Source organism: Schistocerca nitens, chromosome 2 (genome assembly GCF_023898315.1).
Source record: "Schistocerca nitens isolate TAMUIC-IGC-003100 chromosome 2, iqSchNite1.1, whole genome shotgun sequence".
NCBI classification, from domain to species: Eukaryota; Metazoa; Arthropoda; class Insecta; order Orthoptera; family Acrididae; genus Schistocerca; species Schistocerca nitens.
The window spans coordinates 1,069,307,761-1,069,334,810 of NC_064615.1; the positions used below are offsets into that span (position 1 = coordinate 1,069,307,761).

The 27,050-nt window shown below is 43.1% G+C and overlaps 1 protein-coding gene across 1 annotated transcript in view; it reads right to left on the bottom strand.

Annotated features, from left to right (window-relative positions):
• LOC126235548 (farnesol dehydrogenase-like) overlaps positions 1-16,057 on the bottom strand; it is a 75,762-nt gene extending 59,705 nt beyond the window's left edge. Inside the window, exons 1-2 of the mRNA XM_049944265.1 lie at positions 15,920-16,057; positions 686-848 (exon numbers count right to left, since the gene is read on the bottom strand). Coding sequence (XP_049800222.1) covers positions 686-848; positions 15,920-16,057 — 301 coding nt within the window. The remainder of the gene's footprint in view (positions 1-685; positions 849-15,919) is intronic.
• Positions 16,058-27,050: the final 10,993 nt, after the last annotated feature.

Sequence of the window (27,050 nt, forward strand, 5' to 3'; positions counted from 1 at the left end):
ATATGCGCAGTATCTTCTTCGCTGCTCAACATTCAAGAGTTAAAAAACATGGAGTGCATCAGTATCTTCATATGATGAAGATGACATATTCTGATCCAATCGTAGCACGACCGTCCCTCGTCTCTCTCATAGTGAATTGCTCACGTCCCGTTCGCACCATGACCCTGACTCATCATCGACTAGAGTCCACGCTACGCTATTTGAATTCGAATTGGGCCCACGGCACCTGGGAATGTTTTACTGATTTAACTGTCCCATCTTAAGTGAACGTGATGACGACGATGTAAAATTCCTTCCTGTTGAACAGACAGTTCAATACTGCAACCATCTCAAGAACTTGGATCATCCTTTTCGAGCGGTCATTTATTTTGTTATCTAAACTGAATTCTATTACGTTCCATTCTTGGATTTTTGTCTATGCGTGTATTGTCCGAATAATTATTTTCAGCGAAATCAGTTGTCCGATCATTAACTTACAGGTACACAACACGTCTAGGGACTTCTTGTGCAGTTGGACAGATATTAATTGCACAGCTTGGGAGTAGATCAGTCCTTTTAAATGATTGGCAGCGTGTTGACCAATTACGATGTGCCGTATCGTTTCTTATCCACCTGTACAAGTGTATACAGCTATTTACACCAATGTTTTAAGAAATATGAAGTGATATGTATATATTTTCCTTACCGATCGGTTCGTTGACTGGAAAGGTAGCAGCGTTGTTAATCAGGACGTCTACACCTCCTAGGTTGTCCTTAATCCACTTGAAAACAGACAGGATGCTACCTTCGTCACTCACATCTCCGGCGATTGCGTGAAGTTGACCGGGAGCGCCATTCAGCTCAAGTTCCTGTCACAAGAGAACCAGCGGCGTCTTGATACAGATTACGAGGAACTCACCGGATACTTCTTATCTGTATTTGTCATGGGCGAGCGTAACCCCCTCTTCAGCCAAGTACTCGTACATTGACACGTCCACTCAAACATAGCCAGCTCGAACACAGACAGTTTCGAAACTACATCTCCTGAAAGTGGCAATGACACTGAAACGGATATATTGGAAGTTTGTTATTTGCATTTATGGAGTTTGTACGTACTTTCGATGTTTCAAATGCTAAGCGACAATTTTGTATTGCTTATTATTGGCGTGCAGTCTTTGGTCAGAGTAGCTGTGTCACTGGAAGATGTGCTTGTTTTTGTCATCGCTGCTTGGCAGCGAGAAGATGTTTAAGTACAATTATTTGTGTTTCAGTATTGTGGAACAGAGGAAAAAATTCAATTAGTGATTTAGAATGAAAGGAGATGTATTGAGACTAGAAAATAGTATGAAGAAAACGAAAGTAATACATTTTATTTACATAGCACTGCGTTCGCGCGTAGCTTGTAATTATTGTTGAATGACACATCCATATTAGAGAACTTAAAATTTTTCTTTAAAGATGTGTAATTCTCACTGTAAGGTATTTTTTATGTTTACCAATTCTTTGTCTAACATTTGTGAGAGTAAAAGTTTAATATCAATTTTACCCTTTTCAGTGTTAATGAGTGTTGTAACACTCATACAATTAATAATATACCAGATATTTTAAAAACACTTTGTTAAAGGAATATTTCACCAAAGAGCACTGTCCACATCCTCAATGCAAATCATTTTTATTTAAAGGAGTGTCTCACTCACAATGCGTATAAAATAGTTTACTTATTGTCTGGAGCATTGCACTAAGCTCTTAGCAAAGCAACGGTAGTTAAAAATTTGCAGCTGGCGCACACAGAGCAGCAAGCGCCTTGTTTCCAAGCAATTATATTATGAGGTAAGAGATTTTGGTAATTTCCAAGAATGATTGCCTATCGAAGTCGCGTGGTCCAAACGATACGTATCGAACGTGCGATCCTAAATCGATAATGCGACACTGATGGCGGGCGTTATGAGTATGTTTACGGTGGTCCCTACAGCAACGACAAAAGAAGAGCGTTACAAAAATACTTGTAATTACGTTACTCGTCGTCGGTGTTGTCGTCATGTGAAAGTCCATGTGATGTGTACGCTACGGGACCAATTCCATCTTTGCTATAGCCTGGGTCAACTCTGTCCATATCAAGCAAGAATATGGGTAAAGTGTCACATGCACAAACTTTTTCCTGCAAACGCAACTTGTGGAAATAGAGGTACTGAAACAAGTATAGTTCGTCTCTCTGTCCTGAACGCCTTTCTCTTTTAATGGAAGACTTCACAGTTTTGCACAGCCGCTCAATTTTCTGCTTGTGGACACTGGAGTCATCCGAAGACACGAACTCTGCAGAGTGGTGGACGAACTCGTGGTCGAATCCTTCTGCTCTGAGTGTCTTGTAGGACTGAAACCCGTCTGTAATGACTTTACTACCAGGCAGTATGAAGTGCTTTATCAGACGCACTAAAAATGGTTAAAATGGCTCTGAGCACAATGGGACATAACATCTGAGGTCATCAGTCCCCTAGAACTTAGAACTACTTAAACCTAACTAACCTAAGGATATCACACATATGCGTGCCCGAGGCAGGATTCGAACCTGCGACCGTAGCGGTCGCGCTGTTCCAGACTGTAGCCCCTAGAACCGCTCGGCCACAAACTGGCCGGCGGAAGTACTCCATATTCGCAACAAAAAGTCAAACAATTTTCTACGGTGGATAAGCATGGAATTAGATTTTTCCGTGTGAAAGAATCCGCCGAAGAAACGTCAAGAACACCAGACATCCCACTCACAACCGATATAAATCGTCTGGGTTTCCCTGGCAACTCAGAAATAATTCGCGGAGATATGTAATTTTAAGCAACTAAGGGAACGACAGAAAACAGATAAAAATGACGATCTCAAATAATTGATCATAACGCCCGCCACCAGAGTCGCATAATCGATTTAGGATGACACGTTCGATATGTATCATTTGGACCACGCGACTTCGATAGGCAATCATTCTTCGAAATTACCAAGATTTTTATTGCAGAATAATCTACGCACAGGGACAATTTCATAAACAGCATTATTAACCACATCATTAACGCATAGGGACCACTTTAATTAAACAAAGATATTAACTGTAAAGATCAGGATTTAATCAGTTTGCACATTTCTTTTAGAAAGACTATAAAACCTGGGCCAGATTTATGTTTTATTCTCGCAGGCTGATGTATTTAGTTTCTCTCGCAGTTGGAAAAGCACAAGCTAAACAACAGGCAAGTTACAACCAATCAAGCCAGCACAAGTTCAAAATCCAAATCGAATGAAAGAAAACAAAATATTTAAAGTAAATCTACAACATGAAAGATATTTATTAGTCAGTGCTTCGCGTTTAAGCAGTCATTCTGTCTCCACCGTCTCATTGCGGACTGGTGCACGATGCAGTCAACAGTAAAGCAGGTGGGTTTCAAATGGCTCAAATGGCTCTGAGTACTATGAGACTTAACTGCTGAGATCATCAGTCCCCTTGAACTTAGAACTACTTAAACCTAACTAACCTAAGGACACCACACACATCCATGCCCGAGGCAGGTTGCGAACCTGCGACCGTAGCGGTCGCGCGGTTCCAGACTGTAGCGCCTAGAACAGCTCGGCCACCTCGGCCGGCTGGTGGGTTTCAACTGCAACACTACATTAGGTCGTGAAGGACAGGCTGGCCTGCAACTATTCGACAAAGGTAAATGAGGCACCTGCTCGCGATGTAATGTGTACCACTGACCGAAAGAGAATGAATGCAGTATCGAGTTTACATCAAAAGTTCGTTCAATTCTATTGATTATTTTTCGTTTCCACATTCATATCTTCGACTTTTAAATGCAGTGTTACAGCTAAAGCAGAGCGGCACTGATTGTCTATCGTTTGGTGTCACCTGTAATAAATGTTTTAACATTTTCTTCTACTACTCTACAGAAATATGTCAACGACATTATTTCACTCGGGAGTTGGGGGTGAGAGAGGCGACCTAGAATGATATGAAAACAGAAGTAACTCACTTCATGATGCAGCTTTAGTAGACCATTCGTTCTTATTAGCGGGTTCAGCAAACTATGTTTCCATTCTCAGATTTGAAAAGCATAGATCGAGCAAGCACAAAACTGAGTGTGGGGTACCTACAGAACATTGTTAACATACCCTGAGGTGACTAAAGACATGTGACACCTACTAATATCGTGTCGGACCTACTTTTGCATGGCGTAGTGCAGTGATTCGACGTGGCATGGACTCAGCAATTCGTTGGAAGTCCCCTGTAGAAATATTGAGCCATGCTGCCTCTACAGTCGTCTGTAATTGCGAAAGTGTTGCCTGTGCAGGATTTCGTACACGAACTGATGTCTAGTTTATGTCCCATAAATATTCGATGGGATTCATGTCGGGCGATGTGGGTGGCCATATTATTCGTGCGACTTGTCCAGAATGTTCTTCAAACCAATCACAGACAATTGTGATCCGGTGACATGGAGCGTTGTCACGGGAACGTGAAGTCTGTGAATAGCCGGAAATCGTCTCCAAGTAGGCAAATGTAACCATTTCCAGTTATCTACTGCATTGGACCTTTGGACCCCGCCCATTCCGTTATGGAGCCATCACCAGCTTGCACAGATCCTTGTTCACAACTTGGGTCCATGGCTTCAGGAGGCCTACGCCACACTCGAACCCTACCATGAGCTCTTAACAACAAATATGTAGACTCATCCGATAAGGCCACGGTTTTCCAGCAGTGTAAGGCACAATCGATACGGTAAAGAGTCCCGCTGCAGGCCATGTCGTGCAGTTAGCAAAGACACTCTTATCCTTGTCTGCTGCCACAGCCCATTAACGCCAAATTTCGCCCCTCGGTCCTAACGGATTCGTTCGTCGTATGGCCCACATTGATTCACGCAGTGTTGCTTGTCTGTTAGCACTGACATCTCTAACGCAAACGTCGCTGCTCTCGGTCGTTAAGTGAAGACCGTCGGCCACTGTGTTGTCTGTAGTGGGAGCTAATGCCTGAAATTTGCTTTGCTCGTTGGCGCAGTGGATCTCGGAATATTGAATTCCCTAACGATTTCCGAAATGGAGTGTCCCATGTGTCTAGCTCCTACTACCATTCCACATTCAAAGAAAGTTAATTCCCGTCGTGCGCCCGTAGTAACATTGGAAACCTTTTCACATGAATCACGTGAGTAAAAATGCCAGATCGGCCAATGCTCCACCCTTTCATACTTTATCTAGCCTACACGATACTACCATAATCTGCGTATGAGCATATCGCTATCCAACGACTTTTATCACCTCAGTGTAATACGGATCCATATGCACAATCTCTCCGGCGTTTGGGGAATATTCTCTGTCCTATGAAGGCGTGCCATTGGAACTAGAAACGTCGAGGCGGCTATTAAATATTCGTGCGCTGTCACATATGGAGACTTTCGAAAATAATTCACGTTCGATACAGTATGTGTGTTTCAGATTGAATGAAATTTTCACTCTACAGCGGAGTGTGCGCTGACATAAAACTTCCTGGCAGATTAAAACTGTGCGCCGGACCGAGACTCGAACTCGGAACCTTTACTTTTCGTGGGCAAGTGCTCTACCAAGGTCCCGAGTTCGAGTCTCGGTCCGGCACACAGTTTTAATTTATGTTTCAGATGTTACCAAAATTACTTTTGCAGTTTTCATAACAATTTTAACTCTGGAAGTTTTCTACAAGATCAAAGACAACGCAGATTGCTCAGGGACGACGATTTTAGTTACATGGGCTATTTTATTTTTTATCCATGAATAGTTTTACGTTTTCACAATAAAATATTTACTAGACATATCTTTAATCTTTTAGAGTGTTCCTAAATTTTTTACCGAAAACATATTACTGTTTCTTGATTTTTCCTCAGACTGAAGTAATAAAAAAACGATGTCCATCTTATTGCATGGCCGAGAGACTCCTACTGATGAAGTATATGAGAAAACTAGTTTCGGCTTTGTTGCACTGGAGACAACACAGTGTCGAGTAGAGAGGAAAGCTAGCCCACTTGTACTAGTAACAACGATTCCACAATAAATGCGCCAATGAATTCTATTACTCTTTTCGCAGTGTTGGGCCTGAGGATGGTGGTAATGTGCCGCCGAAACTAGTCGTGTGAGACAATAAAGATAATCTCAAGATGCAGCTGCGGTGTTATAGTTTGTTTTATGAGAAAATGTGAGAAAAACTATTTCTTGAAAGTGTCTTGTAAAGTAAGGTTTACTTTTTTTCGTAACGACTGGTAAGAATTTTCTTTTGAAAAGTACTCCACGGTATTCTAGACTAAAAATAAAGATGTGCGATATTTTTTTGGAAATTTTTGCTAACATCTGAAATTATCACTAACTGAAGGTCCTAATTACATAATTAATCATAAAGATCAGGCCTAATTACTCAACTATATGCATAGCACGGGACAAGGATGGCCAAAAATCGCACACTCGCTAAAACTGACGATGTCACACAACAGGTATTATTCTGCTGTGAAAAAATTTCGCAACACCACGCAAACTCTACCCTTCACCTACAAGCTGGAAGGAAAATGGCAGGGGTGTAAGGTACTATCTTTGTTCATTTTGGTGGAAAGTAGGTTCAACTGTCGAGATGCTGGTGTTGGACAGAGAAGAGTTTAAGAAGTGTATTACTTGTAAGCATACAGCTAAGCACAATATCTATCGTTGTCTGATGTCATAGTTCGCTACAATGCTTGCTCAAAAGCCATCCTGCAAACCAGATAGCCGAAGCCAACACGCGCTGCCACAACTGATGGGCTAAATGCATCACAGTTGTAATTACACTTCAAAACTGTCGTGAAAAAACCAGCACTCCTAATGAATGGCTCATATGGCAACACATGTGCTGGGGAAAATCGTCGTCCCAAAAGGCTGCAGAGGGGGTGGTGGCTGGGTGTGTGTTCTCATCGATAGACGTTTACAAACTGCCGAAAATCGAGACCCTCTTACCTCCAATCATGCCTCCCCTCTCTCCATCCAGCCTTCCTCCTACACGGTGTGGGTGGGGGGGGGGGGGAGGGGGAGTAGGGACACACAGACCTTTTCAAAAGGCCAGCTGCTCCTCCGAACGCCTCATTGCACTAGCTGGTCCTATGCCAACACAATAGTGTGTATAGTCAACTAAACAACAAGAGATAAAAGGATGGCCGCCCCAAGTGCTAATTGTTCGTCTGAAATATATCGACACAACCCCCACACAGCGCCTGCCTGGTCAGGGGGTGACCATCCACAGAATAGGCATGCTCCCATCGCCTCCAATAGGCCTGTCGTTTTGCAATGGAGAACACTTTTATTTAATGTCAATGCAACTCTTCTACATCTACATCTACATACATACTCTGCAATCCACCATACGGTGCGTGGCGGATGGTACCTCGTACCACAACTAGCATCTTCTCTCCCTGTTCCACTCCCAAACAGAACGAGGGAAAACTGACTGCCTATATGCCTCTGTACGAGCCCTAATCTCTCTTATCTTATCTTTGTGGTCTTTCCGCAAAATGTAAGTTGGCGGCAGTAAAATTGTATGCATCAGCCTCAAATGCTGGTTCTCTAAATTTCCTCAGTAGCGATTCACGAAAATAACGCTTCCTTTCCTCTAGAGACTCCCACCCGAGTTCCTGGAGCATTTCCGTAACACTCGCATGATGATCAAACCTATCAGTAACAAATCTAGGAGCCCGCCTCTGAATTGCTTCTATGTCCTCCCTCAATCCGACCTGATAGGGATCCCAAACGCTCGAGCAGTACTCAAGAATAGGTCGTATTAGCGTTCCTTTACAGATGAACCACATTTTCCCAAAATTCTACCAATGAACCGAAGACGACTATCCGCCTTCCCCACAACTGCCATTACATGCTTGTCCCACTTCATATCGCTCTGCAGTGTTATGCCCAAGTATTTAATCGACGTGACTATGTCAAGCGCTACACTACTATTGGAGTATTCAAACATTACAAGATTCTTTTTCCTATTCATCTGCATTAATTTACATTTATCTATATTTAGAGTTAGCTGCCATTCTTTACACCAATCACAAATCCTGTCCAATGCATCTTGTATCCTCCAACTGTCACTCAACGACGACACCTTCCCGTACACCACAGCATCATCAGCAAACAGCCACACATTGCTATCCACCCTATCCAAAAGATCATTTATGTAAGTAGAAAACAACAGCGGACCTACCACACTTCCATGGGGCACTCCAGATGATACCCTCACCTCCGATGAACACTCACCATCGAGGACAACGTACTGGGTTCTATTACTTAAGAAGTCTTCGAGCCACTCACGTACTTGGGAACCAATCCCATATGCTCGTACCTTAGTCAGGAGTCTGCTGTGGGGCACCGAGTCAAACGCTTTCCGGAAGTCATGGAATATGGCATCCGTCTCGTACCCTTCATCCATGGTTCGCAAGATATCATGTGAAAAAAGGGCGAGTTGCGTTTCGCAGGAGCGATGCTTTCTAAAGCCGTGCTGATGCATGGACAGCAACTTCTCTGTCTCAAGGATATTCATTATATTCGAACTGAGAATATGTTCGAGAATCCTGCAACAAACCGATGTTAAGGATATTAGTCTGTAATTTTGAGGATCTATCTTTCTATCCTTCCTGTATACAGGCGTCACCTGCGCTTTTTTCCAGTCGCTGGAGACTTTACGTTGGGCAAGAGATTCGTGATAAATGCAAGCTAAGTTAGGAGCCAATGCAGTAGAATACTCTCTGTAAAACCGAATTGGAATCCCATCAGGACCTGGCGACTTATTTATTTTCAACCCAGTCAGCTGCTTCACAACCCCAGGGATGTCTATCACTATGTCCTCCATACGGGAATCTGTAGGAGACTCAAACGGCGGTATGTTTGTACGTTCCTCCTGCGTGGAAGATTGCTAAATTTAAAATTTCAGCTTTCGTTTTGCTGTCTTCCGTTGCCAGGCCAGACTGATTAGTGAGTGACTGGATGGAAGCCTTACCGATTTTACGTAAGACCAGAATTTCCTTGGGGTTTCAGCAAGATCTTTTGCTAAGGTATGACGGTGATAGTGGTTGAATGCTTCGCGCATCGCTCTTTTTACAGCAGCACGAATCTCTACTAACTTTTGCCTGTCCTCATTCTCCCGATCTTTCTTGCACCGCAAGTGCAACTGCCTTAGCTTCCTGAGCATTCTCCGAATTGCGCTGTTAAACCACGGTGGGTCTTTTCCGTCCGTAACCCACTTTTTCGGCACGTACTTGTCCAATGCGTGATTTACAATGTGTTTAATTTACCCATAATTCTTCCACGTCCATCGTACCGGAAGTAAATGAAGTCGAATCATTTACTAAGTGGGATGCTAACAACGCTTATCTGCTCTTTCTAGTAAGAATACTCTCCTAGCCTTCTTGACCGACTTTTTAACTTTCGTAACCATAGCCGTAATGACAACATCATGATCACTAATCCCTGTCTCAACACTGACACCGTTGATGAGGTCTGGTCTGTTCGTGGCTACCAGATATAAAATATTTCCATTACGCGTTGGCTGTCGATTTAGCTGCTCAAGACAGTTTTCGGATAATGTGTTCAAAAGTAATTCACACGACGGCTTGTCTGTACAACATGTAATGAATGCATAGACATCCCAGTCTATACTAGGTAGGTTGAAGTCGCCTCCGACTAATATAGCATGATCCGGGTACTTCTGCGATACAGAATGTAGACTCCCTTTGAATGATTCTAGAACTGTCACGGTGGAACCTGGTGGCCGTTAATAACACCCCACAATCAACTTTATTTCCCCTAGCCCTGTTAAACGTGTCCAGATAACTTCACAATCACACTCTACTTCGACCTCAGTAGGCACAATATTTTTGTGAACTGCAATGAAGACACTACCTCCTACGGTGTCTAGTCTGTCTTTCCGATACACGTCCCAACTCTCACTAAATATTTCAGAACTTCCTATCTCAGGCTTCAGCCAGGTCTCAGTCCCGAGAATAATTTGCGCGCCACACGCTTCCTGGAGGGCAATAAATTCAGGAACTTTATTCCGAACACTCTCAAAATTTACTGCTAATATCTTGAGAGCTGAAGTGTCTTTACACTGAGCGCGTCCTGATTTCCCTGCCTGCACGTCGACTGGTGTGTGATCATCAGGACACCTTGCACTACTGCCTAGCCTAAAAAACCCCAATGTGCACGCCACAAGTACTCTGCTACCGGAGTAGCCGCTTCCTTTGTGTAGTGCACCCATGACCTATCTAAGGGCGTCCTACAATTCCCCACCCAATGGCGCAAGTCTAGAAATCTGCAGCCAAGACCGTCACAGAGTCGACGAAGCCTCTGGTTGAGACCCTCCACTCGGCTCCAAACCAAAGGACCCCGATCCACTCCGGGAACGATGCTGCAAATAGAGAGCTCTGCTTGCACCGCGCGTGCGAGGCCAGCAGTCTTCACCAAATCCGCCAGCCGCTCGTACGAACTGAGGATCGCCTCAGAACCCAAGCTACAGGCATCATTGGTGCCGACGTGAGCAACTACTTGCAGACGACTGCACCCCGTACGCTCGATAGCCGCAGGCAAGGCCGCCTCCATAACTTGGATGAGGCCCCCTGGCAGAAAAACCCAGTGCACGTTGGATTTCTTTCCAGCCCTGTACGCTATTTCCCTAAGGGGCTCCATCACCCGACTAGCGTTGGAGCTCGCAATAACCAGCAAGCCTTCCCCCGTGTGCCTGCTTGGGCCCTGCTGAAGGAGCGGCCACCTGCCCACTGACAGGATGAACGGGCGAGGCCAGCCGGACAGCCTCCACATTGACCCTCCGCCTCGAGCGACGCTAAAGCCCGTCTCACACGGAGCAAGATACCCTGTAAGTTTCCTTGCTGGCTCGCGCGGCGGCTACCTTGCGGGCTCCGTCGTCTGCTAGCGGGCTACCTTGCTGGGAACCTTGCAAGATTTACAGGATAGGTCCGGTGCTATTTTTCTTGTAAGGTTCCCTGCGTGCTACCTGCGTTGGCCAATAGTGAGACGTGTCGTTTGTGACGTCTGACGCGGAAAGCTTGGGCGGGAAGCCTTTGTTGATAGTCGCTTTTCTGCTGTTGTGAGGTGCGGTAGGATGTTCTTATAATTATCAAGTAATGGCAACGCAGTGGTCCAAGGAAGCGATTGAAGCATTGCTATGTACTTATAGGGAAGAACAGTGTCTGTACGTAGTGAAAAGCGCAAACTATTATAATAAACACTTAAGTGCAGAAGCACTCGAAAGAGTTGCAAGTGCCGGCCGGTGTGGCCGAGCGGTTCTAGGCGCTACGGTCTGGAACCGAGCGACCGCTACGTCCGCAGGTTCGAATCCTGCCTCGGGCATGGATGTGTGTGATGTCCTTAGGTTAGTTAGGTTTAAGTAGTTCTAAGTTCTAGGGGACTGATGACCTCAGATGTTAAGTCCCATAGTGCTCAGAGCCATTTGAACCATTTTTATAGTTGCAAGTGCCGTGTGTCTTGTTCGACCATATACGACGAGCAAGGAGTGCTATAGCAAAATGCACAAGTTACGTACTCAATTTAAAGTGGAGTACTCCAAAGTAAAATCATTGCCTGACGCATCTTCTGAATCAGAGGCGAAACCATACAAAGCAGTTCTTCAAATACCAATACATCCATTCGTATAAAATTTGCAAAGGATGTACGATCTTCTATGCTATAAAATAAAGTCGTCTATAACAGTCATTATTGGTATATTTATAAAGTCAAACAGTAATGAAATGGTGATACTTTTCAAACAAAAGTAGGTGTTATGAGAACTAACCTCAACTCTTTGTGAATCATGGAGAGCACACCTTTTCCAGCGTGTCTCCTCTTTTTCGTCCATACTTTCTTTATTCTTCTCTCATTAGCATGCATTTCTGCATCGCTTAGCACCAAAACGGCTAATAACGCCAGTTTGCTCTGAACATCTGTACCTGAAGCAGCCATCTTCGTTCGATACAACATGCAGCCGATCACAACACAACTAGATGCCGATCTTGCACCGTGGGAGAGCTTCGGCGTGGAAGATAGCCGGCTCCTTTCCCTGCCAGCCGGCAGGCATGCACGCCATCTCACAAACTTGCGGCGAACCTTGCTCCGAGTGAGACGGGCTTAACGCGTGCAGTCCGCCACTCACCCTGAGGTGAGGGCGGCCCCAACACGCCGGGTACACTAGAAGGTGCCTCGGCGGCTGAGTCAGCGGAGCAGCAAGCGACACCTGGGGTGTCTCAAGCGATGCGCCAGACCCTACGCCGTCGCTGCACCTCGAGGCAGCAGCCTGAAGGCACGCACACACCCTATCCATCCTACTGCTAATATCTAATCGACTCCGCGAATTTATACTCTACGGCTATCAATAAGCAATATTACTCCTCTCAAATACGAGAATACGCAAGGCTTTTATGTAATTAAATATGCAAGCGCTCAAACACTCGGAAAGAAATTAAGAATCAAACTACAAAACAAATATGAACGCTAAATATGCGACTTGCTACGGCACTGCTGCTGCACTGATACTTCACCAGCTGCTGCCCAAGGCTCTTTCTTGCACTCTCTTAAATGTGTTTCTCAGGAAGACTGGACCCCTCTGGAACAACAACGTAACTCCTGAGAACAGTCCAATTGGCTTTTTCAAAAGTTGGCTGCTTGGAAAACGGGAAGTGTTCACCCTAAAGCGATTGCAGACGTCAGAGCAACCTCACACCACAGTGTATTCAGTACAATGCGCCTTTGCGAGTATGTTGCTGGGCAGTAGCGTTGTCTTGCTGGAATAATAAATCATTGACCTCATTTTCATTCAGCAGAGCGATAAATGGATAAATTATCTGGGAGCAATAAATATCAAAAGTGATGGTAGTATCGAAAAGGATAGACCCTATAATTCGCGCTCGCGTTATGGCAAACCACACTCCGATTTTCTCTCCATGCAATAGTGTTTCGCTTAAGGAATCTGCACATTCTAATAAGAAAATTCCAGAATTTTGGGAATTAATGAAACAAGATATGTGAAACTAATCCTCAACAGTGAAAAACGTTCGATCTAAAACACCAACTCCATGACAGTTAACAAATATCTGAAACCATTGACAATATGTTATTGGTTTCACATGGTCCATACAACATAATTAGAGCATTGCAGTAATTTTATACGGATACATCCACAGTTCTTAGGTTACGGCGTTTTGTGCTTGTAGCAGAGATTTTAGCTACCTTGCGATAATCTCTTCATTTATTTGTTGGACTCCGCAGCATGATGTCCGTAATGTCGTGAACATCTACATCTACATCGATACTCCGCAAATCACATTTAAGTGCCTGGCAGAGGGTTCATCGAAGCACCTTGACAATTCTCTATTATTCCAATTTTGTATAGCGCGTTGAAAGAATGAACATCTATATTTTTCCGTAAGAGCTCTGATTTCCCTTATTTTATCTTGCTGATCGTTCCTCCCTATGTAATACGGTATCAACAAAATATTTTCGCATTCGGAGATAGTTGGTGTTTGAAATTTCGTGAGAAGATTCCGTCGCAACGAAAAACGCGTTTCTTTTAATGATGTCCATCCCGAATCCTGTATCATTCTGTGACACTCCCTCCCATATTCAACGATAATACAAAACCTGGTCCCTTTCTTTGAACTTTTTCGATGTACTCTGTCAGTCCTATCTGGTAAGGATCCCACAACGCGCAGCAGTATTCTAAAAGAGGACGGAGAAGCGTAGCGTAGCAGTCTCCTTAGTAGGTCTGTTACATTTTTTAAGTGTCCTGCCAATAAAATGTAGTCTTTGGTTTGCCTTCCCCACAAAACTTTCTATGTGTTCCTTCCAATTTAAGTTGTTCGTGATTGTAATACCTAGGTATTTAGTTGAATTTACGGCTTTTAGATTAGACTGATTTATCATGTAACCCAGTTTAACGAGTTCCTTTTAGCACTCATGTGAATGACCTCACACTTTTCTTTATTTAAGGTCAACTGCCACTTTTCGCACCATTGCGATATTTCTTCTAAATCTTTTTGCAGTTTGTTTTGACCATCTGAGGACTTTATTAGTCGACAAACTACAGCGTCACCTGCAAACAACCGAAGACGGCTGCTCAGATTGTCTCCCAAATCGTTTATATAGATAAGGAACAGCAAAGGGCCTATAACACTACCTTGGGGAACGCCAGAAATCACTTCTGTTTTACTCGATGACTTTCCGTCAATTACTACGAACTGTGACCTCTCTGACAGAAAATCACAAATCCAGTCACATAACTGAGGCGATATTCCTTAAGCACGCAATTTCACTACGAGCCGCTTGTTTGGTACAGTGTCAAAAGCCTTCCGGAAATCCAGAAATACGGAATCCATCTGAAATCCTTTGTCAATAGCACTCAGCACTTCATGTGAATAAAGAGCTAGTTGTGTTTCACAAGAACGATGTTTTCTAAACCCATGTTGACTGTGTGACAATAGACGGTTTTCTTCGAGGTAATTCATTATGTTCGAACACAATATATGTTCTAAAATCCTGCCGGCCGGGGTGGCCGAGCGTTTCTAGGCGCTACAGTCTAGAACCGTGCGACCGCTACGGTCGCAGGTTCGAATCCTGTCTCGGGCATGGATGTGTGTGATGTCCTTAGGTTAATTAGGTTTAAGTATTTCTAAGTTCTAGGGGACTGATGACCTCAGCAGTTGAGTCACCTAGTGCTCAGAGCCATTTGAACCATTTCTAAAATCCTGCTGCATATCGAAGTTAACGATATGGGCCTGTAATTTAGTCGATTACTCCTACTACTTTTCTTGAATGTTGGTGTGACCTGTGCAACCTTCCAGTCTTTGGGTACGGATCTTTCGTCGAGCGAACGGTTGTATATGACTGCTAAGTATGGAACTAATGCATCAGCATACTTCGAAAGCAACCTAATTGGTATACAGTCTGGACGAGAAGACTTGCTTTTATTAAGTCAGTTAAGTTGCTTCACTACTCCGAGGATATTTACTTCTACGTTACTCATGTCGGCAACTGTTCTAGATTCGAATTCTGGAATATTTACTTCATCTTCTTTCGTGAAGGCATTTCGGAAGGGTGTGTTTAGTAACTCCGCTTTGGCAGCACTGTCTTCGATAGTATCTCCATTGCTACCGTACAGAGAAGGTATTGATTGTTTCTTGCCACTAACATTTTCACATACGACCAGAACTTCTTTGGATTTTCTGCCAGATTTCGAGACAAAGTTTCGTTGTGGAAACTGTTAAAGGCATCTCGCATTGAAGTCCGCGCTAAATTTCGAGCTTCTGTAAAAGATCACCAATCTTGGGGATTTTGCGTCTGTTTAAATTCGGCATGTTTGTTTCGTTGTTACTGCAACAGTGTTCGAACACATTTTGTGTACCAAGGAGGATCAGCTCCGTCGTTTGTTAATTTATTTGGTATAAATCTCTGAAGCTTCCGTTCTGTTAAAATTGTGGGCCTACCAGTTCGTGGTGCACCATGAACTGAACCTGTTGTCGGGAATTTGCGAATTAAATCACGCACAGTGTCACGATGTGGACACCTCGAAGCAGAAAAACGGAATCCAATATGCCGCCTCACAAGCTCTCTAAAAACTCTCTCTCTGTAATAGTAAGCATTCAGACCACACTCAGATCACACAACTAGACAATAACATAAGTAACAGCAACAAACATATACACAGCACTACTACTCCCATCCTACCACCGCTGGGCCAGGGAACACATGCATGCAAGATTTCAATGTGCTGCCAAACTCATCGCAAGGCGAGACACGCAATACTCGCCACTCCATAAAATAAAAAATAAAATAAAATAAGAAAAACTGGCAGCCATACGGTCTCATTGTAAGACTGTATCTAGGAATACAAGTTAGGACACACAGTGCGTGTATGATTACCTTGATCTTTTCAACCCTCCTGGCCATTCCCACGACGGTGAGTCCTTCTTTCAGCAGCGCCTGCACTATGGCAGCACCGATGCCCGCACTGGCGCCAGTAACCAGTGCGACGCGTCCCTTGTATTTGTCGATACTCATGGCTCTGTGGACAGAGTGGTCAGCTAGTCAGGATCTCAGGCACAACTGATGGAGATATTCTAGCCACACTGTCTTCTATATGTGTACATGTACACGACAAGTTATCAGCAAAATTTACTCTGGCGTCATGTGATAGAGATAGAAGCCATCATGTGAGGGAAACAGTGTATGAGAGCAGCAAATAGAGCTTCCGATGATCAACACTGTACGTAAAGGCTGGTATGTTATTGCCTTCATAAACAAGTGTAACAGAAATACCCAGTATTTTTAGCGATGACCAGCCTGTTTAAGGTATGGAAAACAGACAGATTTGCCTTAGAGACTGCAAAGACGATATTAATCACAGCACAATCTTAATCTTTCCTTGTCAGTCACGTGAGCAGTCGCCCGTTACACAAAGCAAAACACTTAATTTTGCTTCAGTTATTGGTCTTATATTAGATTATATATACCATACAACATATTTTATCCATGTTGTGTTCTAAACAGAATATTTTGTGTACATAATCGTATAAAATTTTTTATGATATACTGAAACAGACAAAAAGATTTTTATATATCTTATGGCACGATGATTATCAAACTTCCATCTTTTCTGCTGGGTTCTTATATCATCAAATCAAAGCCTCCTTCCAACATAAAAATCTTCAGCTCTTGTTTCACATTCGCCATCTACATCACTGTCCTCAACATTAGTTTCAGAATGTAAGAATGGTCGTCAGCATTTGTTATTCCTTCCTCACTCGTCCTCGAATTGCTTTCCTCAAAACTTAAGAGATGATTGATTTTGAGCTTTCCTTTCATTTTCTTTTCCTTCAATACTCGCAAAGTCTAGGAACAAATTCAAGTTTTACTGGGCTCTATCCAATAAAAGCATTCCGAATATGTCCTACTCTAATCACAAATAGTAAAAATAAGAAACACAAAAAAGAACCGTAGTTACATTATGTAAGCAACAACTTTAATGAAGCATAAATGTGACTGAAAACAGTGAGAAAGAGAGCGGTTGGTCATTGTGGGGACATCCTGGAATAGGGATGCTGGAATACACTGTAGGGATAACGAGGGCTAATAACGAGGAGAGGGGGGGGGGGGGAAGCCTGGAATACGGATGCTAGAATATACTGTAGGGATAATAACCAGAGAAATATTCGGGCTTAAGAACGAAGCTACCTTAAAGAATTCTAGGATATTTTAGAGGCAAGTATGTTACCAACTAATGACGCATTGCCACCAGACAAAACATCAACCGTGAAAGCAAACACTGCCATAAACGCGATAATGTGTTCTTAGGCCAACAATTTGATATTGTGGCAACAGAAATAAAAGACCATAGGCAAAAAGATCGAGATCTACGGGGTCGTCGCTCTCTGGATGTAGCGCTGAGATAGATTAAATTAAAACTTGTCCAAAACGTGATTTTTTTCTGACTGTCAGCCACAATGGCTTATGAAACGACGATGTACTTTGTGGTCATCTGAAGACATAACAAACGCTGCGAGTTTAAATTGTCTGTCTTATGAAGCCTTACCTTTTGTCAGAGACATACTGGAATTTTTTCTTCCTAGTGCAGTCACTTTTAAAAAAGAAGACTCCAGCAATTTAGCGTTCTACCAGCTTTTATTGGTTTAAGCCGTAGTGTTCCGAAACTCAAAGTTTTTTAAGACTTTTTTTGAAAAATGCTTAGTTCGGAGGCTTTACACTAGTCTTTTACCGACCATAGAAAAGACAGTGTGACAAATATAAAGCTTAATAACGGCAAAAATACACTAAAACCTGGAAAAATCTCGATTATTTTCATACCTGTCTACGAATTATAAACATGTACGCCGTATGCCCATAAGCTCCAAGTTAGTGAGGCATGGCAAGGGTTTATGGTGACGTCACAGCTCGCAGCCTGTCTGCGCGTGGCCCCTACCGTCTATTATGTACTCTGTTCATCATAAGAATAAACCTAATGCAAACAAACAAGAACGCGATGATTGGTCACAAGCCTCAGCACACTTACACAGGTGTTGTTGCGCTCTTGGGAATAGGTCCTACTTATACATAAGTAAGACATTAATACATTAGATTTCTTGTTACTAAGTTACGTGTAATGAAACTAAGGTATTCAATGTATTGATAGCCATCAATGTTTTTCTTAATCACGGTTTAGATATGTAATTTTTATTTCAAAAACTGTGTATAGTCCCAGTCTCTGTACTGTTGTGGCCTGATTGTCGCACAGATAATACGCGGTATGAAAACGGCTGAGGCTACTTCCTACTCTGTAGTGAAACACGCGTGTGGAACACGGTTAGAAAGTGCCGAGAAGTAGAGTGTTCTTGGTGTTTTTCATAAACTAGAAGAATGAGTAGCTCTGAGGGATGAAGTAGTGAAGGCAGCAGAGGATCAAGTAGGTAAAAAGACGAGGGCTAACAGAAATCCTTGGGTAACAGAAGACATATTGAATTTAATTCATGAAAGGAGAAAGTATATAAATGGATGAAACGTCTCAAAAATGAGATCGACAGGAAGTGCAAAATGGCTAAGCACGGATGGCTAGAGGACAAATGTAAGGATGTAGAGGCTTATCTCACTAGGGGTAAGATAGATACCGCCTACAGGAAAACTAAAGAGACCTTTGGAGAAAAGACAACCACTTGTATGAATATCAAGAGCTCAGATGGAAACCCAGTTCTAAGCAAAGAAGGGAAAGCAGAAAGGTGGAAGGCGTATACAGAGGGACTATACAAGGGCGATGTACTTGAGGACAATATTATGGAAATGGAAGAGGATGTAGATGAAGATGAAATGGGAGATACGATACTGCGTGAAGAGTTTGACAGAGCACTGAAAGACCTGAGTCGAAACAAGGCCCCGGGAGTAGACAACATTCCATTAGAACTACTGACGGCCTTGGGATAGCTAGTCCTGACAAAACTCTACCATCTGGTGAGCAAGACGTATGAGACAGGCGAAATACCCTCAGATTTCAAGAAGAATATAATAATTCCAATCCCAAAGAAAGCAGGTATTGACAGATGTGAAAATTACCGAACTATCAGTTTAATAAGTCACAGCTGCAAAATACTACAACGAATTCTTTACAGACGAATGGAAAAAATGGTAGAAGCCGACCTTGGGGAAGATCAGTTTGGATTCCGTAGAAATGTTGGAACACGGGAGGCAATACTGACCTTATGACTTATCTTAGAAGAAAGATTAAAGAAAGGCAAACCTATGTTTCTAGCATTTGTAGACATAGAGAAAGCTTTTGACAATGTTGACTGGAATACTCTCTTTCAAATTCTAGAGGTGGCAGGGGTAAAATACATGGAGCGAAAGGCTATTTACAATTTGTACAGAAACCAGATGGCAGTTATAAGAGTCGAGGGGCATCAAAGGGAAGCAGTGGTTGGGAAGGGAGTGAGACAGGGTTGTAGCCTCTCCCCGATATTATTCAATCTGTATATTGAGCAAGCAGTAAAGGATACAAAAGAAAAATATGGAGTAGGTATTAAAATCCATGCAGAAGAAATAAAAACTTTGAGGTTCGCCGATGACATTGTAATTCTGTCAGAGACAGCAAAGGACTTGGAAGAGCAGTTGAACGGAATGGAGAGTGTCCTGAAAGGAGGGTATAAGATGAACATCAACAAAAGCAAAACAAGGATAATGGAATGTAGTCAAATTAAGTCGGGTGACGCTGAGGGAATTAGATTAGGAAATGAGACACTTAAAGTAATAAAGGAGTTTTGCTATTTGGGGAGCAAAATAACTGATGATGGTCGAAGTAGAGAAGATATAAAATGTAGACTGGCAATGGCAAGGAAAGCGTTTCTGAAGAAGAGAAATTTGTTAACATCGAGTATAGATTTAAGCGTCAGGAAGTCGTTTCTGAAAGTATTTGTATGGAGTGTAGCCATGTATGGAAGTGAAACATGGACGATAAATAGTTTGGACAAGAAGAGAATAGAAGCTTTTGAAACGTAGTGCTACAGAAGAATGCTCAAGATTAGATGGGTAGATTACATAACTAAGGAAGAAGTATCGAATAGAATTGAGCAGAAGAGGAGTTTGTGGCACAACTTGACAAGAAGAAGGTACAGGATGGTAGCACATGTTCTGAGGCATCAAGGGATCGCAAATGTAGCATTGGAGAGCAGCGTGGAGGGTAAAAATCGTAGAGGGAGACCAAGAGATGAATACAATAAGCAGATTCAGAAGGATATAGGTTGCAGTAAGTACTGGGAGATGAATAATGCATGTTATCTTGTTTCTAATTACGTATTGCACGCGAAATTCCTGTTTTCATTTCAAATATAAATTCTTAATTATCGACATTTTTTGAAAGACTGTTAATAAAGGTTGCTTAAACTAAGAAAACATAAAATTTAATTTTTAGGACAATTATGACAAACCAAATACTCTAATATGGACTAGGTCCAACGTTTTATACCACACATGTAGTCTCACAGGAGCCAGAGTGATAAGTGTCGTAGAAAGATAAAAACAATCGTTTTCAGAGAATCGAGCACACTATACAAATGCTGCACTTTTACATCTGTCGCTGTACCATTACAATATGAACACAACAGAACTGATCTGGAACCGAGTTACAGGATTTGTCGCGAGAAATAAGAAGACTCTTAAGCTGCCATACGTACTGGAACTACATTTCGTTCATCGTAAGAATAAACCCAAAGTAAACAAACCCAAAAGCGATGATTGGCTGGAAGCCATTACTTTCGTACATGGTGTTGTTCCGGTCTTGGAAGTAGGTCCATATTATGTATTACAGCGAAGCACCAAAGAAACTGGTATAGGCATGCATATTCAAATACAGTGATAGGTAAATGGGCAGAACACGGCGCTGGGGTCGGCAGTGCCTATATACAATGAAGAGCCAAAGAAATTAGTACACCTGCCTAATGTCATGTAAGGCCCCGCGGGCATGCAGAAGTGCCGCAACACGACGTGGCTTGGACTCGACTAATGTCTGAAGTAGTGCTGGGGGGAACTGACACGATGGATCCCACAGGGCTGTCCATAAATCGGTTAGAGTACGAGGGAGTGCTGATCTCTTGTGAACAGCACGCTGCAAGGCATCCCAGATAAGCTCTATAATGTTCATTTCTGGAGAGTTTGGTGGCCAGCGGAAGTGTTTAAACTCAGAAGAATGTTCCTGGCGCCAGTCTGCAGCGATTCTGGAGGTGTGGGGTGTCGCATTGCCCACTGTAGTTGCTCAAGTCAGTCGGAGAGCACAATTAACATGACTGGATGCAGGTGATCAGACAGGATGCTTAGGTACGTGTCACCCGTCAGAGTCGTATCTAGACACCTCAGGGATCCATATCACTCCGACTGCACGCGCCCCACACCATTACAGAGCCTCCACCAACTTGTTCGGTCTGCAGCTAACATGCGGTGATCATGGATTATGAGGCTGTCTCCATACCCCAACACGTCCATTCACTCGATACAATTAAAACGAGACTTGACAGACCAGGCAACATGTTTCGTCATCAACAGTCCAATGTCAGTGTTGACGGGCCCAGGCGAGGCGTAAAGCTTTGTGTCGTGTAGTCATCAACGGTACACGAATGGGCCTTCGGTTCCGAAAGCCCATACCTATGATGTTTCATTGAATGGTTCGCACAACGACACTTTTTGATGGCCCAGCATTGATATCTGCAGCAATTTGCGGAAGCGTTGAACTTCTGTCGCTTTGATCGATTCTCTTCAGTCGTCGTTGATCCCGTCCTTGCAGGATCTTTTTTCGGCCACAGTGATGACGGAGATTTGATGTTTTACCGGATTCCTGATATTCAGGGTACACTCGTGAAATGCCCCAACGAGAAAATTCCTACTGCGTCGCTACCTCGGAGACGCTGTGTCCAATACATCGTGTGCCGACTATAACCCCACGTTCAGGCTCACTTAAATCTTGATAACCTGCCATTGTAGCAGCAGTAACCGATATAACAACTGCTCCAGACACTTGTTGTCTTATATAGGCGTTGCCGACCGCAGCGCCGTGTTCTACCTGTTTGCATATCTCTACATTTGAATACGCATGTCTATAACAGTTTCTTTGACGCTTAAGTCAAAGACAAGTGTCTGGTGCAGTTGTTAGATCGGTTCCTACTGATACAATTGCAGATTATCAAGTTTTAAGTGAGTGTTAATGTGGTGTTCTGTCGGCGCACGAGCGATGGGATACAGCATCTCCGAGATAGCGATGTTGTGGGGATTTTCCCATATAACCATTTCACGAGTTTACCGTGAATATCAGCAACCCGATAAAACATCAAATCTCCGACATCGCTGCGGCCTGAAAAAGATCCTGCAAGGACGGGACCAACGACGACTGCAAGTTGGCAGTGGACTGTTGAAGCTGGCGGAGGCTCCGCAATGCTATGGCGCGCGTGCAGTTGGAGTGATATGAGACCACTGATACGTCTAGACAGAGGTGACACGTACGTAACCATCCTGTCGGATCACCTCCATCCAGTCAAGTCCATTGCGCATTCCGACTGACTTGGGAAATTCCAGCACGACAATGCGACACTCCACATGTCCAGAAATTTTACAGAGTAGCTCCAGGGACACTCTTCTGAGTTTAAACACTTCCGCTGGCCACCAAACTTCCCAGACATGAAGATTATTCAGCATATCTGGGATGCCTTGCAACGTGCTGTGCTCCACCCCCTGGTGCTCTTACGGATTTGTAGACATCCCTACAGGATTCTTGGTGTCAATTCCCTCCTGCACTACTTCAGACATTAGTCGAGTGCATGCCACGTCGTGTTGCGGCATGCATACCAGTTTCTTTGGCTCTTCAGTGTAGATATCTTACTACTATGTCTTTGTAAATGATATTTTAAGACATTCTTATGTATTAACAACCATCAACGTTTTTCAGTCACACTTTAGCTACATATTTTTTATTTTAAAAAATCGTGTATGGTCATAGTCTCTGTAAACGCTACTTGCTGTCTGCGTGTCTCGCCGTTAATATGTACTAAGTAAATGGATGACACTGCTTCCTGCTACGTAGTGGAACATGCGCACCTTACACCGTTAATGGAGAGAAACAAATTGTTTGTTACAGAGAAAAATCAGCTCAGACATTTTTCAAGAAACACTGTGTAATAAATATGAAGTTGTATTCAAGTTATATGCGTAACGTAATCGCTAGCATTGTAGACTGGTATAATTATGTGTGGTTTGAGTCGAGAATTCTATTCTCGTAGTGGTCTACATTTTTTTTCGACTTGAATAATTAAAGAATTTAAATATAAAATTCATCAAATATATGTTAATGAACTCTTACTTAACCGTCGTTTTCCAAGAAAGATGCACGTCTTCTAGTATCTAATTACATATCGCAAAGCTCTGGTTTTCATCTAGAATATAAATTCTTAAGTATCGATATTTTATAAAAGACTGTAAAAGAATGCTGAACTTAAGAAAACATTACATAATCAAATTTCTGTGGAGAAAAATGAAGAATCAAATACTCACTATTTGAATATGTACTACATTGTTTTGTAAGACAGATGTGGTTTCTTGCGAGCCAGAGTGATAAGCGTCGTAGAAACATGGAAAACAATAATTTTCACCGCATCGAGAACACTGTACAAATGCTGCATTTTTACACTTGCCATCGCACCACTGGTTTCTGAACCCAATAGAACTGTCATAGAGTTAAGCGATTTGTTGGAAGAAATCACAAGACATTTAAGCTGGCTGACAAACGTACTGGAAGTAATGCACAAAGCACAGTGACATGCACTGCCGAACTATGGCGGCATGCAGAACAGTACGTCATAAAAGAGAGGAGGAAATGTGGACTTTTTGGTAGCTTGGGATTCTGTTGCTGGTCACCTCGTTATCAACGTAGCAATACTGGAAGTGTGTTGCTGGGAGGGAGTTCAGAGATTGCCAGACGACTGACTGTAGTACCTTCAGTAGCTACAATATTTAGCTACACGGGAAATGAACAGTGTGCTTTTACGCCACGCATAGCTCAGGCAGAAAATTGCCCTTATTAAAGTCAGAAATTTTCATCACTTTTGTTTTTAATTGCACTACTACGTTAGCTAAGATCGAGGCATGTTATGTTTTCCGTCAGATCACTTAGGCAGCGTATCGCCTGAGTTTTGCCCATATATAACTTCCTTCTATTTAAAAAATTAAATGAAAAAGCTATATTGTTCTCTGCTCGTCTCTTTTTAAGTCTTTATTGCGATTGTTCACATCACTGCAGGTTAGTTGGATCACTTGCCTGGCACGTGCTGTCCAACTTAAATGCACGGGTAAAGCTGTTGCCCCGAATCATCAGTCGATGTGCGGTTAACGCAGAATGTAAAACGTATCCATATTTCGATTTCATCATCTACGTCTAAACACTTATCACCGATAATAATCGACGCCAAAATCTCGATATTACCATCTATATTAAATGACGAATATACCTGAACGGTGTGAAGTGTAAAACAAATACATGTAATATCATATTTATTAACCAATAGACGCAGTAATAATTATCATTACGTACGATTTCTAAATCTCCATTTCTACCGATTGTCATGCTTTTCCTTTACCTATTGGTACTTGCAGTAATGATCCAGGTGTAAACTCATTCCTACTGCTCACCCCACGTTTGACGTAACATGCAATCATCCTTTCATAACCACATTAATATTAAAAAATAAAAATTCAACTCGCTGACATCGAGTACAGCCGCAGCAGTTGTGAATCCCTGAGTGTATGCATGGTGGTTCGATTGTAGGTCAGATAGCATACTTAGGAAGATCTCATCCTGTTATTCACACAAGGATTTTATCTTGCGATTGCAAACATAACTTCCTTCAAATGTGAGGTCTGTACTTGCGCCAATTGCCATATCGTGCCGCCACCAAAATACCGACCTAACAGTCAGACAAATAATGTTGCACGCAAAACATAAGCAAAGTCACATAAAACATCATACGATAAAGGACTAACAACGGGAACGCCGCACGAAACCAGAAATGTAGAAGAGACCTGTTAATGAAACTTCCTGGCAGATTAAAACTGTGTGCCGGACCGAGACTCGAACTCGGGACCTTTGGCTTCCGCGGGCAAGTGCTCTACCATCTGAGCTACCCAAGCACAACTCACGCCCCGTCTTCACAGCTTTACTTCTGTTAGTACCTCGTCTCCCACATTTACAGAAGCGTGAGTCGTGCTTGAGTAGCCCAGATGGTAGAGCACTTGCCGCGAAAGGCAAAGGTCCCGAGTTCGAGCCTCGGTCCGGCTCACAGTATTAAGCTGCCAGGAAATTTTATTGCAGCGCACACTCCGCTGCAGAGTGAAAATCTCATTCTGGAAACATTTCCCAGGCTGTGGCTAAGCCATGTCTCCGCAATATCCTTTCTTTGAGGAGTGCTAGTTCTGCAACATTCGCAGGAGATCTTCTGTAAAGTTTGGAAGGTAGGAGACGAGGTACTGGCAGAAGTAAAGCTGTGAGAACGGGAGGTGAGTCGTGCTTAGGTAGCTCACATGGTAGAGCACTTGCCCGCGAAAGGCAAAGGTCCCGAGTTCGAGTCTCGGTCCGGCACACAGTTTTAATCTGCCATATCAGCGCACACTCCGCTGCAGAGTGAAAATCTCATTCTGGAGACCTGTTAATCTCTGTTCCATCGCTGCCACACGACGGGCAGAGAAATAACGGCTTTAACCAGTGTTCGGTCAACACCGACAGTCAGAACAACACGGAAAGCGGCAGTGTTATTATTGCAACTAGGTTTGTCCGATTTTATCGATCTTACAACTTGGCCGTACCACACACGTAGTCTGGAAACCATTAAATAAGGACGATAACAGCGTCCAAGTCAAAATGAATATGGTATGTACCAAAACATACGACTTCAGGAGCCAGAGTGCTTCACGGTTGGCCGAACTAATGGTGGCGCGTGTAAACTTTAGGACACATACCACACATATACAGGGTCTCTCTCCTCAGAGTCGTGTCATGCGCATTTTCTGTGGTGTTCCAGTAGATATTTAGAACTTAATTTTTGTACTGTGTAGATGTAACTGGCTCAATCAAATACTGCTCTTCACATATTTCATGTGTCATCCAGTTTCAACGCAAAGCGTCGGTTTGTTTCCCGTTGTGAATAAAATGATTTTTACTTGCTTCCAGCATGGTGGATGGCAGTAGGCAGCAACTTGCTACGATTCAGTGAAATTACAGAACGGTCAAAGTCGCGCAGAAGTTTGTTTTTACTTAAAAACTGGTCGCCATTGAAATAAAAAACGAACTTCTGAGCTACTTACACTATTTTGTAATTTCACTGAATCAAAATGACTTTTGTAGTTGAATCTTATGTGCCTTTTTTTATAGAGTGGTCGCAAATTAGTGTAGCGCAATGTTCCTTTTATCGGTATGTACGATATGAATTCAAGTTATATAATTCCTCTGACTTTTCTCTCTCACAAACTAATCACACGAAAACTGTGAAACTTGTCTCACTTCTCGATGTAATCTCCCTACAGCCTTATACAATGTTCACAAAGTCGACAACATGATTCCATGCCCACTGCGAATGCGTCTTTAGAAGTCTGGTTAGACCAGTGGAAAATCACTTACGTAATAGCGGCAGGGCTAGTGATTGAGCGACCACAACCAAAAGTCGCTAGGAGCCAGGAAAGGTAGGTAGGGAGCGTGAGACTTCACTTCAACCTTGCGGTCATCCGTCAGGATTCATGCACCGAGTCCGCAGCTCGTGGTCGTGGGGTAGCGTTCTCGCTTCCCGCGCCCGGGTTCCCCGGTTCGATTGCCGGCGGGGTCAGGGATTTTCTCTGCCTCGTGATGACTGGGTGTTGTGTGATGTCCTTAGGTTAGTTAGGTTTAAGTAGTTCTAAGTTCTAGGGGACTGATGACCATAGATGTTAAGTCCCATAGTGCTCAGAGCCATTTGAACCATTTTTTTTCGCGCTCCGACCTGGATCTTTA